The following is a 13485-nucleotide window of genomic DNA, read 5'->3' as shown; positions in this document are numbered from 1 at the left end:
GCCCTTCTCTGTACTTTTTCCAGTTCTAATAAACCTTTTTTGAGACGGGGCGACGAGAACTGCATGTGGTATTTAAGATGTGGGCACACCATAGATTTATATAGTGGCATTATGATATTTTCTGTCTTATTATCTATCCCCTTCCTAATGGTTCCTATCCTTCTGTTATTATGATATTTTCTGTCTTATTATCTATCCCCTTCCTAATGGTTCCCATCCTTCTGTCAGTGGTTTTTGTTTGTTTGTTCGTTTGTTTTTACTGCTGCTGCACAATGAGCAGATGTTTTCAGAGAACTATCCACAATGACTCCAAGATCTTCCATGAGTGGAAACAGCTAATTTAGACCTCATCATTTTGTGTGTATAGTTGAGATTATGTTTTCCAATGTGCGTTACTTTGCATTTATCAACGTTGAATTTTATCTGCCATTTTCTTGCCCAATCACCCAGTTTTGAGAGATCCTTTTGTAACCTTTCCAGTCTGCTTTGGGCTTAACTACCTTAAGTAATTTTGTATCATCTGCAAACTGTGCCACCTTGCTGTTTTCCCCTTTTTCCAGATCATTTATGAATACATCAAACAGCACTGGTCCTACTACAGATCCTTGGGGGATCCCACTATTTGCCTCTCTCAGTGTGAAAACTGACGATATATTCCTACGCTTTGTTTCCTATCTTTTAACTTGTTACAGAGCTGTGAGAGGACCTTCCCTCTGATCCCATAGCTGCTTACTTTGCTTAAGAGCCTTTGGTGTGGGACCTTGTCAAAGGCTTTCTGAAAGTCCAAGTACACTATATCCACTGGATTACCCTTATCCACATGCTTCTTGACACCCTTAAAGAATTCTCATAGATTGTTGAGCCACGATTTCCCTTTACAAAAGGCATATTGACTCTTCCCCAACATATTGTGTGTATATATGTGTCTGATAATTCTTCAATAAAAAACTAATTGGTTTAAACTCTGGTTACACTTATGGAAGCATTTGTGGAGCATGCTCAGTAGGAGTAACTGGTTTCCTGACTCTCTCCCTTTCCTTGCAGGAATTGAGTATGGCGATGTGCTTCCAGATTCCTTCCCGTCAGCCCCTGCAGAGACCCTCCCCCATTTCCTACTGGAGCCACAAGATGCATACATTGTAAAGAACAAACCTGTGGAGCTGATCTGCAGAGCCAACCCAGCCACTCAGATTTACTTCAAGTGCAATGGCGAGTGGGTGAATCAGAATGACCATCTCACTAAGGAGAGCCTGGATGAGGTGACTGGTAAGAAACCACTGCAGACCTGACTCTCATTTTACCCCATTCCTCCCCCCCCAATTCTCTTTGCTGGCTTTCTCTCTCCTCTGCTACTTCATCTGTCTAATCCCTCTCTCTTTTTAAGGCTCTGTAGTGTGCAACAGAGTGGTATTTAAAGCATATTACTGTGCAGGCATGCCTGAAATGGAGGAATAACTGGACCCCTTTCTGCTCTGGATGAGGAACAGTATTACCGCCTCCTTTCAGCATCGCCTGACAGGATGGATCCCCTTTAAAAGTGTTTTGTAAGCCCCTTCTCTGGTTCCACAGTCAGATTTTGTAAGTTCAAGGAAGACCTTCCCACGACTTAAGAATGAATTTCCTCTCTCTTCTTGTTGCCTACCCCATCCATATATTGGTAAACTGATATAATGCCTCCCCAGTACACCCTATGAGCATTTTACTTTGTCTAATTTTCCTTCAGGCTGTTGATGATTTTTGTTGGTCTTTAGTGAAGTCTGAGACTGAAGTGTCCATGTGTGAATGCAATACTAGAGGAGCATTTGCACCAGAGCCAAAGAGAACAGGAGTGTGATCACCCTTCTCTGTGCTGTGAAGTGTCTGCATGTGCCACACAAAATCAGATTGATCTTTTCTGCTGCCAGATCCTTCTGCAAGTTCATGGCTAATTTGTTGTATACTATTGCCCAGAAGTCTGTCTCAGAATTTACCACTTTCTAGTTTTCCTCCTCCCATTGTATATCTGTAATTTGAGATTATTTCCCCCCAGATATATTAGCTTGTATTTTTCCAATTCATATGATTATTTCCTGTCCATGTGTCCAAACGGTCTAGGTCACTTTGTTTGATTTCTCTGTCTTCACTGCTATTCACAGCTCCTCTCAATTTTGTATTATTTGTGACTTTCAGTAGACGAGCTGCCCCTCCAACTTCAGTAGATGAAGATATTAAATAAGACTTTACCTATCAAACTCCCTTGCTGTACCCCACTGAGAAGCAATTTATCAACATGTTAAAACAGTTGCTTCTTGGAACAGCTATTTCTAGAGAACACAAAAGGAGACCGTGTTCCTAACTTAGTCATAAGTAACCCACAGGAGTTTCAGTCAAGAAGTAGCTATAGTTGAGCCACTTAATAATAGTGACCACAATGTAATTAAGTTCAGTACCCTTGTGGGAGGAATCATACCAGCATGGCTCTTTTAGATGAAAATTGTTCCTCTCCAAGCTACAAAACAGTGTTGATAAAGGAGAACTCTTAGATATAATTTAGTTGGACTTTCAGAAAGCACTTCACAGGAGGTGGTTGAGAAAATTAAGTAGTCAGGCTAAGGTGTAAAATACTGACATGGATTAGAAAGTGGCTGAGACAGAAAACCAAGAGCAGGAATAAATGGTCAGTTTTTAGCACGGCAAAAGGTTAATAGGATCCATGCGCGGACCTATTCTGTTTGATCAGAGCAGGATGGAAGATTTTTGGTTGGGATTTTTCAAGGAGCCTCAGAGAGGTCTGCAATGCCCATTCAGTTTCAATGGGATTTGGGTGCTTAACTCCCTTAGTCTCTTTTGAAAATTTCAGCCTTTGGCAAAATGCTTTTCTGATACAAAAGTGGTGCAAAATTCTCAGCAAAAATGTTTCACAAATGGTTCGTCTTTCTTTATCCAGCTCTATTTAAAGTCTGTCCTTGGTACTTGTATCACCCCATTTCTGTGGTATCTGAGAGCCATACAATCTTTCATATGTTTATCCTCACAATATCCTCTAAAGTAGGGAAGTGCTGTTAACCCCATTTGATAGATGGGGAAGTGAGGTACTAAGGGACTTGTCTAAAGTCCGAGAAAGTCTGTGGCAGAGCAGGGAGACTCCTGGTCTCCCAAGTCCTGGTCTAATGCTCTAGCCACCAGACATTCCTTCCTCTCTAATTGAATATATTCACTAATGGTCTGGAACAGGCTGAACAAGTAGGTGGCAAACTTTGCAGATGACACAACTTTATTTGCGATAGTCAATCTAGAGAGCTCTGAGGAACTTCAGAAGGACCTAACAAAGCTGAGTGAATGGATGGCATAATGTCCGATGAAATTCACTGTTGACAGAGACAGGGTAATGCACATTGGAAGCAACAACGTGAATTACTCACACACTTTGCTGAGCTCTAAATTAAGAAGAATCATACAGGGAAAAGAGCTAGGAGTCAGCTCATTGAAAAGCTTTGTTCCATGTACAGTGGCAACCAAAAAAGCAAACAGGATGCTTAGAGAATAGGACAGAAAAGAATATTGAGACTTTTATAATGCCATTATATAAATCCTTGGTATCACCCTCACCTGGAATACTCTATTCAGTTTTGCCAACCCTGTATCAAAAAGGGTAAAGCAGAAGTACAAAGGGGTTCAGAGGCTGTCAATGAAAATGACTACAGGCAGGGAAAAAAATTGGATGAGGAGAGATTGGAAAGATCAAGATTTTTGTTTAGAGAGAAAATGAACGAGAAAGGGAGATTATACAAAATGATGGCTCGTCTAAAGAAGGTAGGTCAGGCACTGGCATTTATCTTTCTCATAATCCAGGAATGAGGGGACATTTAATGAAATTGAAAAGCATTTAAAACTGATAAAAAGAAAATACACAACACATAATCAATCCACAGGACTCATTGGTAAAGGGCACCAGAGGCCAAGAGCGTAGTCAGATTCAAAAAACAATTAGATATTTAATGGATAGTGAGAATGTTGACAGGTAGAATTTAAAATATATATAAGCGATATCATCTCTCTCATGCTCAGAGCATAAATCAACCAGTAGCTGCCTGGGCTAGGAAAAATGTATTTTATGGACATATTATTCTATAATTGTCCATTACAGGATTTCTTGCACTTTTCTCTGAAACCCTCATGGTTCTGGTCACTGTCAGAGACAGGATAATGGACTGGTTGAATCATTGGTCTGATGTAATTAAATGGTTTGCTAAAATGTAAATATTTTACATCTACCCCTCTCTATCACTAATTTTGTAACTGTGTCCTAAACAAAAAAGACCAATCAAGTTTATCTTATAAGTTATGGTTCTGTATAAGCCCATGGATGTGGTGAATTGTTCATCACTTGAAGTCTTTAAATCAAGACGGACTATCTTTGAAAGATATGCTCTATCTCAAACAGAGGTTATGGGGTTGATGCAGAAGTTATAGGTTGGGGTTCTTTGGCCTGTGTTGTGCAGAGGGTCAGACTAGATGACCATAATGGTCCCTTCTGGCCTTAAAATCTATTAATAATGTCTATTGTTCATGATCCCGTTAGCCCCTAGATAATGATTTTCCCACAATGTTTTTACCAGTACTTTACTAACAGCACAGCAATTACCATGCTCACTCTTTGCTTTTTAAAATATCAGCATTATAGTTTCTCATCTCCAGGTAATCAGTACCTCCCAAGGTTTCCATCAGTTTTCAAAATCAAATGTCAGTGGTACATGACATCTGGGTCAGCTGATTTGTGCATGTTCACATTTATAAGTATTCATTCACCTGCCTGTGATGAAGAGCTTCCTAATTGTCTCAATGTTTTCCCGTTCCGTCATCCTCATAGCATCACCATCGAGTTTTAACTGGGAGTTCACTCCGTTCTGTGAGTTCTTGCTTGGTTGCCTTTCCAAAACTCTGTAAAGGGAAAACTGTTTATTTAAACCTGAGATATTTGAGCAGTCCCGCATGAAACCACTTTTCCTGTTCTTTGCATTTTTCTTTTCCAGAGGATTTGCAGTCTACTATTTCCTATTTACACTCTTCCTTCAGGATTCCCAAGTCACTTTTCATTCTAGTGAATTTGAATACTCCTTCCAGTCACACCTTATTCGCTGTGTCCGAGATTTTAAAAGGTATTGAGGCATTGCTGCAGTCAGTGCTGTAATGCCTAACTGATTTAGGAGCCAAAATTCCATTGATAGGCAATGGGATTAGGATACCTAAGGGTGTAAATCACTTCTAAAAATGGGATTTAAGACCCTAAATCAGTTAGGCATTACAACGCTGCATGCAAGAATATGCAAATACCTTTAAAAATCTGGGCCTAGATTTCCTAATAAATTCACTCAAGATTCCTTAATTACCTTGCATGCTGAGTTTACAAGTTGCAGGTCAGATCCATAAAAATGAGGATAGTTGTGCAAATTTTGGGATGGGTGGCTGCTCTGAAGGGAGGTACATCACAAGTCAGACATCTCGTTCAACCCCTCTCCTTCTGGATTCATGTAGGGCAGCTATCTCCCCCAGCTGGGGATTACCAGGAGAAGGGTGTGTGGGGATGAAGTAGAGTTGTTATTCTATCTACAGGTGATGAGTGATTGTAGGAAGGAAAAATGTTTGTTCCTGAGCAGTTAGTTTTTGTTCTTGTTTGCGGGGTTCAGTTTTCTATGTAGAATGAATGTATAACTATAATTAAAATGTCCATTAAAGAAATGTGTACTGCACTGTTGAACTTCTGCAAAAGTCCATATGAAATAGGTAAATTTATTTAATTACTATCTAAATTACCAGTATGAATATCAAATGAATTCAGGATGGCAGGAGGCTTTACAGTCCCAGGAGGCTAGTTGCTGCGCACTGCTGTAATCCCAGCTGTGTGATCACAAGTCAGATGTGATTCAAAGGTGGTGGAGCCAAGGTGCAATGCAAAGGAGTTTAGTGAAGCTAGGGAGATGGGCACCTTATGTGAGTCAGGGTGCGATAATAAAATAAGCCTTCTAATAAAGGTAGCAGTGCATGGGGCTATATGCAACATTATAGAGCAGCGAATGCTGTAGTAACTATGTGTTTTATATCTGTAACTAGCTGGCAGTGCTTTCTAGGGTTTATAATTCCATCATGGATCTTTGCTCAGAGTTGGAACTCTACATACTACAGAAAATAGAGAAGCTGGTAGTCTCCAGTGATTCTTCTGTGCTTTGCAGTTCAAAAAGGGCTTCGTTTTCTCAAGTGGAAATGTGCAGAGTCTTTAGTTTAGAACGTGGGTGGTTACCTTGGAGAGAAAAATGCAGCTAAAAGGCCCACCGAGAGTGATTTCATTGTAGTAAGGTGGTGACTTGTTGTGGCTTCTTGTACCTGCTGGAAGTAATGACACGTGGTGGCTGCATTTAATGGGTACTCCCCACATGTTGCTGAAGTGTAGTGGCCACCTTTACTGAGGAAATGAGCAGCTTTCCACAGTTACTGCCAGACGGCACCTTTGACTGCTCCTGGTCTCTCTGAGTGCACTCCCTCTAAATGTCAGGTCTGTAGCAGTCACCTGTCCCTGGGAATGGAATCAACGTGGGGAGCTGGACTAGAGCTCTCGAGGTCCTGTCGACCCCTGTATTTCTCAAAAGGAAAAGGAGTACTTGTGGCACCTTAGAGACTAACCAGTTTATTTGAGCATAAGCTTTCATGAGCTACAGCTCACTTCATCGGATGCATACTGTGGAAAGTACAGAAGATCCTAATTGGTTAGTCTCTAAGGTGCCACAAGTACTCCTTTTCTTTTTGCGAATACAGACTAACACGGCTGTTACTCTGAACCCTGTATTTCTGTCATTCTCCCACTCTGACTGGGCCCTGGATTGCATTCCCTGTGCATCAACCGTGAGTTGCGTCAGCAAGTCTGACATGCATCCAGACCCTGCAGCTCTGTTCCCTCCGGGACAATGACAGTGGTAACCGGTGACCAAACAACCTCCTTAAATCCATATATTTATTTAGAACAAAAGCGTTTTGGAGAAAACCTATCTTAAAAATGATATAGTGGACTATACATATGTCCTAAGCTTACCAGGTGTATAACCATCTTCCACAGGGGGACCTTGGTTGGACTCACTCCATGCAGACTTCTCCCTAGAGCCTCTCAGTTTCAGCCCTATGCCCTGTCAGAGCTCACTGACAACTCCCTAGATAGCCCCTGATAACTTACCCTCCTGCCCCCACTTGGCAGGAATCAAGTCACTTTAACTCTTTATAGCCCTTTGATCTGGTAATTCTGTGCTATGGCAAAACAAGGTTTGCAGCTGGTTGAGACAGGATCTTGAAGTTAACACTTTTCCCCATTGTCTTGCAAGTATGTGCTTAGGCATTCTTATCTGGGAAGCCATTACATGGCCTTCATGCATTGGACCCTATTGAATTTGAGCATTATGGATATATAGTAAACAGTCCACTGCCCCCAATGTAAATTAGATTGATCTGTTACATAGGAAATTCAAACAATGGCCAGTATACAATAACTTCCCCCTGCTGACTGGTTACCTATAGTGTTCATAAAATTGTTATATCTCAATGTTCATAACATGGGAAATAGTGGCCATTTTGAGTAAGGGAGTGCTGTTGATATAATGGAAAACATAGGGAAACATTGCTAATAACTTTGTTTAATTAGAACCTAATTTCTTCAAAGGCATATTTGAAGGCGTTTGGCAATGAGTTTTCACTATATGAAAAGTCTGAAGGATAAAAATCTTTCATGTATGAGCAAAAGGGGTCTGGAAAATGTTCTCACTTTTTGGGGAAAAATTTCTTAAAGGCCCCACTTGTAATTAATTTTAACTCCTAAAAGCAGTAACAGATTTAGTTGACCGTCCTCAGAAAATTCAGTCTTCACTCACAGATTGTGCTGTAAACTTGGAGAGGAAACATTTTGTTCTTCACTGAGGTTGAATTGCAACTGTAGGTGAAAAACTGAATCCAACTTTCATATAGAGGCAATACTGCACCTCTGTAATAAAACTATAGGCAGCTGGCTTACCTGACCAGCAGCCATACTGAGAAAAGAAGCTAGAATAAAGATGGCCTACTATGCTAACAGTATTCATATCAGGTCAACTATGCATTGATAGAACAACTGCAAAGGGGAGAGGGGTCACAAAATTGCCCATTTCAACTTAACATAGTAAAGTTTGATTCTCTTAACACAATATCCTTAGCTACAGATCAGAAATATGAGCTTTGAATAATAACTTTTATGGTGAATTTTGTTAAAGTAAACATACTTTATAATGTTTTGTAGCGTATCTTAGTATATTTTATGTGGAAAAAATGAAAATAAGCCAAATCAGAGAATAATAATTCAGACATAAAAACAGCTAACATCTGTACTAGCAGACATGCTAGAAAGTAGCTCTCCATTTAAGTGGCCATGGAGAGCAAGACATATGAGTGTTAACTTTACACTGCTAAGATGCATAATGTTCTAACATGGCAGTTTAAAGCTATAACCCATCTTTATGTGGTTAAACAATTCAGGCAAGATTTTCACAAATGACTAGTGATTTGGAGCTATCTGACTTCTTGGGTGCCCAACTGAGATACTTTAAAGGGCTGATTTTTCAGAAAGCGCTGAGCACCTCCCTCTGAAAATCAGATCCCTTTAAAATGTGTAAAGACTCTTGACATCCAAAACATGAATCATTGCTGGAAATCTTGGGTGTTTTTTGTTTTTTGTTTTTTTTCTTCCCTAAACTTTCTTTTTTTCCATGGGAAATCTTTTTTGTTTGTTTCAGGTATCTCATTATTTTCTATAGAAAGGTGAGTAAAAATAAAGTCATTTCTAGTTGCATTGATGGAAATAAATTAACCAAAATTTGAATTAACAAAATATACAGCTGCACATGGTTTTGAAGTCTGTGCCTTTAAAATGCAAGGCTAGCACATGATCTATTAAGTTACACAGACTTTGATAGATCGCTAAGCAACCCTTCAGGTTTCCATCGTGTTCTGTCAATGCAATAGTAATGTATTAAAAAACAGGGAAAGAGTTATAAAAAGAAGGGCACTGTACATTTTGAACAAAGCGTGTTCTTCAGTTCATACTAAAGCCATGTCTACACTACTACTTACGTTGCCAAAACTTATGGCGCTCAGATATATGGAAAAAAACAGCAATCCCTGAGTGATGCAGGAGACACTCTCCTGCCGATATAGTTACCGTCGCTCATTTAGGTGGTTTTATTTTGTTGACAGGAGAGCGCTCTCACATTGGCACAGAGTGGCTACACGAGTGAGCTGTACTGGTACAGTTGTGCCGCTGTAAGCTTGCTAATGTAGACATGGCCTTAGCGAGGGATACATGTCTGGAATATGTCGTGAAAATAGGAACTCATTCCCTGTTTTGTTTCTTCAACAATAAATATGAGGACGAGAATGTTCTATATTTTTCTCCATGGGTGGGGCACCTACTAAAATAACACTTTTCCTTTATTTTTTTAATGTGATGTAGATGTGACTAGGTTTGTACAAAAACACAGAAAGGCTAAGGTACCCGTGCCCGGTATTGTTGGGGCAATAAAACAGATTCCTTAGTGTATACAGATAGTAACTGGGGCTTTATTTTAAACAAGACAGAGTCCTGATAGCGGCTCCTCATATAAGTTATCACACCCTGGGATGGCTAAACACAGTCCAGCTGGCTAAGGCGTGTTCAGGAGACCAGAAATAGTCTCAGAAGTTGACCCACTTGACCACTTGCCGTGACCCTGTTCAATTCAGCTAGATTGTGTTTCTCAGTTTAAGAGACAGAGTCCTCACCTTCCTCTTTCATCTCCTCTCAGTGGCCACTTCTCTTTCGCAGACTGTGAGGGGCTGGCATACTGTTCTTGCCACCTCACTTCACTGCCAAATGTGAGCAGTCACGTGATTTATTTCCAAACCATTTTGTGCCTTCAGGGCCTCTGCTGGGTGCAGTGGCACCATGTGCATCATCGGAGCTTTAATATGTCCAAGGGTCCTTGTCAGCTGCAGATAGGCACTTTAAAGGGTTGTTGTCAGGCTGATTTTGACACAACATTTAGACTATGTAGAAACAAGATTTAATGGGACCTAAAGTGAGATCAATAGAAATGTGTATAGATTTAAAAAAAAAAAAAATTCCAGTGGAAAAAGATTTTTTGTTTGGATTTAAACATTCCCCTGCCTTGTTTTGGAACCCAAACTTTTCAGCATTGTGGTAGTGAATAAAACCCTGGAAGGATACCTGACATGAACCTGGCTAGAAACAAAAGTGAAATTGACTACTTTACTTTCATTGCCCCGCCTGGGCGAAATGTAAAAAGTAAACAATCAAGAGAGTGGTAAAAAGCAAATGTGATGTTTTTAAATCCTTCAGTTTTAATAGGGTTTTAACTCAGGATATTCAGCTTATTTGTTGTTGAGATGAGATTTTTTTTAAACCCTCTTAAATGGCAATGCAGCAGTACCACCTGCATATCCAGAAACATGGTGTCATCTTTAAAACACTGTGTGTGGGTGGAGGGGATCCCGGCATGGATCAGAATTTGGATCAAGCCCTTGAAAAGAAGGTGGATGGGACAAGAGAAGAAGTGGTTGCAAAGGAAGAGAGGAGATGACTACCTCATGAAGAAGGGTTGTTTCTCTCATCAAATGCATCCCTCTGTCAAGTTCCTTTTTTGAGCTGCAGGGCCATCATTTTCCTCCCCGTCAGTCAGTGCATGTGTGTGTGAGTACACACATGCGCGCACACAGTATACTTCCATATGCAGCTTATTTCATAAAGGTTCAGCAGTCTAGCCTCCTTAACCCCCTGTTTTGTTGTCTCTCCTTCCAGGGATCCTGATGCGGGAGGTCCAGATCGAGGTCTCCCGGCTGCAGGTGGAGGAGCTCTTTGGGTTAGAAGATTACTGGTGTCAGTGTGTGGCGTGGAGTTCTGCGGGGACCACGAAAAGCCGAAGGGCCTACGTCCGCATAGCGTGTAGGTGTAATACACGCTTACCATTCATCATAGCCCCTGTCCCTATCTCTGTCACTTGCTCCTTCTTGCCAGCCTGTCCCCACACCCTGCGTGGGAAATCCTTTCCGTCTGCCCTCATGGGGAATTTTGTGGAGAGGGGTTCTTAACAGGTTTATGCATTTGACAATCTGTGTAGGGTTTTATAATTACTTAAGTTGGCAGAAGCTCCTACTCCCATTCCAGGCATCAGAGCAGGGACAGAATCTCTCCTCCCTTATTCTATAACCGGATGGTTTCCTCCCAGTATAGTTCCATGACTCCTCCTTTCCCACTGCCTGCCAAGCTTACCCAGGATAACCACTGAGGTAGATGCTAACCCCACTCCCATTTAATGAGCCAGTGGGGTTCACGCAGTGTGGCAGAGCCACATTCCTCCATTACACCACCCTAGCCATGCCTGCTGGATTTAGTGGATAGGATCAGTGCTGTCTAGTGGTTACAAGTTAGGGCCGGGAACTCCTGAGAACTGTTCTCAGCTCTAGCATTGACTCACGGTGTGACCTTGGGTAGGTCATATACCCTCTCTGTACCTGAGTGTTCACACCTGTAAATGGGGATAAACTTACCTGTCTCACTAGGGTGTTGTGGTAATTAGCTAGTTAATGTTTGTACCGTGCTTTCAACATGCTCAGCACTTACATGGTGCTTCATTATTTTTAAAAAAAAGAAAAGGAGTACTTGTGGCACCTTAGAGACTAACAAGTAAGGTGCCACAAGTACTTCTTTTCTTTTTGTGAATACAGACTAACACGGCTGCTACTCTGAAACTTGTCATTATTTTTAGCAGCCTGACAAGTTAGCACCTCAGCCACAGAGGTGATTTGCCTGATTCAGCAACTTTAAATCCTACATCCTGGATTGACCTCCTGTGTTGTTTCCTTTAGCAAGTGAATAGCTCATGCATTCTTAGGGTGGGAGAAGTCAACAACTGGGCTATTCTGCCACCCAAAGGATGTAAGAGGTGATTCTCTTGACAAGGAGAGAGCTGGGGAAACAGTGCATTGCAGTTCTGCCAACAGGGAAGTTGTTCTGTGATTAAAGATGCTTCCCTATAGAAGCATCATGCTGAATATGGAAAGTCCATATGGAAACCTACTTTAAGAATACGTTACAGTTGCACTCTGTACAGCTTGCACGAGGGAGCCCCCTTCCCTGTAGGCACTAGCTACACAGCTGAGCAAGGCAATATGCACCTTCCCTTTCTACAGAGCTACGAGGTGCATCTTAGACCATATCTACACTATATGAGAGCTATAACATCCTAGCTATAGCGCCGTAGATCTGCCAGCATAGCCCCATAATGTAGACACAGCCTACACCAATGGAGGGGGTTTTCCGTCGTTATAGGCACACCACCTCCTTGCGCGCTGGTAGCTAGGTTGGTGGAAGAATTCTTCCACTGACCTAGCCACATCTATGCTCCGGGTTAGGTCGGCATAGCTGAACCGCTCGGGGGTGTGGATATCTCACCCGCTGAGTGCCATAGATATGTCGACCTAAGTTTTAAGTTTAGACCAATCTTAGTGGGCCTCCCTCTTGCACACCTTACAAAGGGCGCAGTAGCCCCTTTGTACCTTTCCACGAGGCAGCTGCGTTAGCTATGTGTGCACCTGCAGTGCTGCCTTCCCTCCAGAAGACTCGGCGGGACTGAGAGCAGGGTTATTTAGGGTGGAAACTGTTCTGTTGTTTTATCTGTAGCAGTTGCTTTTCCCCTGCTACAGCAGCTGAAATGTTCTCAGCCTTCAAGGCTGTTTTGATACGAAGTGATGCTTCCTGCTCTCAGTTGACAGTAAGGCCACAGCTAGGAATAAAGCTGTCTGTTTTCTTAGGAACACACAGCACTTTTTCTTTAATTTGCCTGCTTTGAGACTACATAAAAAGCCTTCTCTTTTCTCCTTTCCAAAATGGTTCCCAGCTCAGTGACATTTGCTACTGGACCTCTGAGTTTCACGAAATCGCCCTGTGGCTTGTCACACACCCCATAAAAGCAGGGGGGGAGGGGGGAGAGAGAGAGAAGAATAGCACACACAAAAAATTGGTGCCCAATCGCACTTCGCTCAAGTTGGAGCAATGCTTATTGGAAGCAATTCCTATGGATTGCAGCGCCATCTAGTGACGAAGGGAAGGACTAGTATCAGTTGCTCCTTTTTCCCTGCGAAGTGTGGCCCACGAATGTACAGTAGGCCTTCACGCGGTGGTGTATTGGACTGCTTGTCCTCTTTCTTTTAACAACCCATGTGATCATGAGTAAAGACATATGTGTTCCATGTACATAAGGCCCAGTTCTGCCATCCTTATTCAAAATGAGTGGTTCCTTACTATGCAGCTGGTGCCAATGACTTCAGTGGGATTATTCCTGAAGTAAGGTACTGCTTAATGTAATGACGGCAGAATTTGGCCCATGGATAGCATGCTACTTATAGTACGTAGTATGAGCACAGTAATATATGGCCACTTTC

The 13485-nt window shown here is 41.8% G+C and overlaps 1 protein-coding gene across 6 annotated transcripts in view; it reads left to right on the top strand.

Moving 5' to 3' along the window:
* The window catches only part of UNC5B (unc-5 netrin receptor B), a 155948-nt gene that overhangs the window by 110279 nt on the left and 32184 nt on the right, over positions 1–13485 (top strand). For all 6 annotated transcript variants that reach the window (XM_084634518.1, XM_084634515.1, XM_084634516.1 and 3 more), the window contains exons 2-3: positions 1045–1266; positions 10844–10987. In XM_084634518.1, the coding sequence (XP_084490644.1) occupies positions 10852–10987 (136 nt within the window). In that variant the 5' untranslated portion in view covers positions 1045–1266; positions 10844–10851. The remainder of the gene's footprint in view (positions 1–1044; positions 1267–10843; positions 10988–13485) is intronic.

This window comes from Lepidochelys olivacea (genome assembly GCF_965140295.1).
Source record: "Lepidochelys olivacea isolate rLepOli2 genome assembly, chromosome: 7".
Lineage (NCBI taxonomy): Eukaryota > Metazoa > Chordata > Testudines > Cheloniidae > Lepidochelys > Lepidochelys olivacea.
Note: the sequence above shows the minus strand (reverse complement) of the source record. Positions and strands in the feature narration are given on the sequence as shown.